The sequence below is a fragment of the Zea mays genome, chromosome 2, assembly GCF_902167145.1.
Source record: "Zea mays cultivar B73 chromosome 2, Zm-B73-REFERENCE-NAM-5.0, whole genome shotgun sequence".
NCBI classification, from domain to species: Eukaryota; Viridiplantae; Streptophyta; class Magnoliopsida; order Poales; family Poaceae; genus Zea; species Zea mays.
Genome location: NC_050097.1, coordinates 186152237 through 186154471, shown reverse-complemented (window position 1 = coordinate 186154471; position 2235 = coordinate 186152237). Strand labels below are relative to the sequence as shown.

The following is a 2235-nucleotide window of genomic DNA, read 5'->3' as shown; positions in this document are numbered from 1 at the left end:
CTGAGTCTCAGATTTGTATATGCCCTTATTTGGCTTCGGTCGACGACCATGTAGGTTAGTTAACAGAATCTTAGTACCAAACCATGCATGCAAGTATTATAATAGAAAAAACAATGCCGCTACTAATCATGGGCTTAGTCATTATCCTACTCCTAACAGCAATCGCAAGTACAGAGCAAAGTCGTTTTTTATGGGCGGAACAGTGCTCACGGCCACATGAGAGGGGAGGTGGCAGGCTGCTTCCGTTTTGCGCAACATGTCACAAGCACAAACAGCATGGGATACTAGGAGCCTAGAAGGAAAAAAACCCTCTCCCTTGCCTTGCTCAATCAAAGAGGACAAGAACCACCAAGGAGGCTACCTTTTTTGTGGTTGGGATGAGATGAGATAATCTAATCCTAAATCAGCATCAACATCATCATCAGATCCCAAGAGCATAAAGTACAGGGGAGGAAGCTTGGATTTCTAGGCATGGCGCATGGCGGCATGTTTTGTTGGGGCTAATTTCTTAGATGGAAGGTCTAAATAGAAAGAAAAACAAGTGACCACTGAAATTAAGCATGTTTGTCTCTCCATTCTCGCTTCCCTCTCCTCTCTAGCTTAAGCGGAGTGCGGCGATGAAGCTCCGTTGGCGTTGTCCGTGTGGTCGGCGGTGACGGTGGGCGGCGAGGAGGAGGCGGCGCCGTTGATGTTGAAGCCGGTCGGGGACGATGTGAGGACGGGAGGGGGAGGGGTGAGCCTGGACGGGTTGAATGACGGTGCAGCAGCGCCGGCGTTGGCGCATGGGGTTTGGAGGAGCGCAGCAGCGCCTGAGGAGGCAGAGACGCTGCGGCGGGCGCTGTGTCCGCCCAAGAAGTTGTGCTTGTTGTTGTGCATCCAGACCTTGAAGACGCCCTTGCCGACGCCCATGTCGCGGCACCACTCGTCCACGACGGCCTCGTCGCGCTTCTGCAGCCGCCACCCGAGCCGCTCTGACAGCTCCTGCATCCGCTGCTTCTGCTCGGCGGTGAACTTGGTGCGGAACCGCTTCCTGGGCATCGCGCCCCCGGGAGGCGGCGCGCTCGACGGCGTCAGCTGGGCTGGGGCCAGCCTCTGCGCCGCGGCCGCCACCGCGGCGCCAGGACCAAGCGAGAGCAGCATGTGCTGGTGCGGCGCCGCCGCCGGGAAGTATGACGGCGGCGGGGGTTGCTGCGCCACCGGCGCCGGCACGTGGTGCGGCGGTGGCGGGGACACTGACCGCTCCTCGTCGTACTCCGAGCCCTCCGAGTCGGAATCGGGGTCGTCGGCGTCGACTACCCCCGGGTGGCGGTCCTCGGGCGTATCCTCCCCGCCGCGGTGCGTCTGGCCGTGCAGCACGCTCGGCGGCGGCGGCGGCGGCGGCGGGAGCGCCAGCGGCGCGGGCGCAGGCTGCGGCGGGGAACCCTCCACCGTCCGGCGGTGGAAGTTGCGGTGGCACCCGCACGCCGCGCACTTGAGCGACGTCGGGTCGGCGGGGTTGGCCCCCGGCGAGGGCATGAACTCGCCGCACCCGTCCACGGCGTGCCCGCCCAGGCTCGCGGCGTGGTTCTTGAGGCACTCCCGGTACAGCGGCTCCCCGGCCGGCGCCACGGCCGCCGGCTTCGCCTTCTTGAAGGCGGCGCCGTTGGGGAACATGACGGGCTTGTACTTGACGTCCATCGCTTCCATGCGCGCGGCGCCCCCACTGGGCTTGACTGGTGGGTAGAGACGGGGAGAGAGGGAGAGATTACCTCTAGCTCCTAACCCTGGGCTTTAGCATGGGACGACGGTCGACGGGTCAAGGGAGGTGAGGAAAACAACAGGTAAGGACGTAAGGTCCGTAAGGAGGCGAAGGAAGGACGAGGGCGAGGAGATAAGCACACAAAGGGCGGTAGCAAGGCTAGTCGCTTGTGATTATCGAGAGAGTGAGAGAAAGTGTGAGCTCTGCGCCTCTGCCTCTGCAGGAGGGGGAAAGGTCGAAAGGAGAAGGGGACGAGCTCATTTTAGGGAGTGTTCAGTTTTGGAAAAATCCTATAGGTACCATTAAATTTTTATACTTATTTATTATGTGTTATTGAATGATATTTAGAGGATATTTTGTGCACATGTAGGTCCAATATAGAGATGGCAATAGGTACTCCAAGTCCGAAAACCGACGAGTTTTACCCGATATGAAGGTATGTACGAGATGATTTCTCTACCCCACGGTTATGTTAATGGGCAAGAACATGTATCATT

The 2235-nt window shown here is 59.0% G+C and overlaps 1 protein-coding gene across 1 annotated transcript; it reads right to left on the bottom strand.

Moving 5' to 3' along the window:
• Positions 1–342: 342 nt before the first annotated feature.
• LOC100284323 (ZF-HD homeobox protein) lies at positions 343–1839 on the bottom strand. Its single transcript, NM_001157218.2, has one exon. The coding sequence runs from the start codon at positions 1684–1686 to the stop codon at positions 601–603; it is 1086 nt and encodes a 361-aa protein (NP_001150690.2). The 5' UTR covers positions 1687–1839; the 3' UTR covers positions 343–600.
• Between the last annotated feature and the right edge of the window lie 396 nt (positions 1840–2235).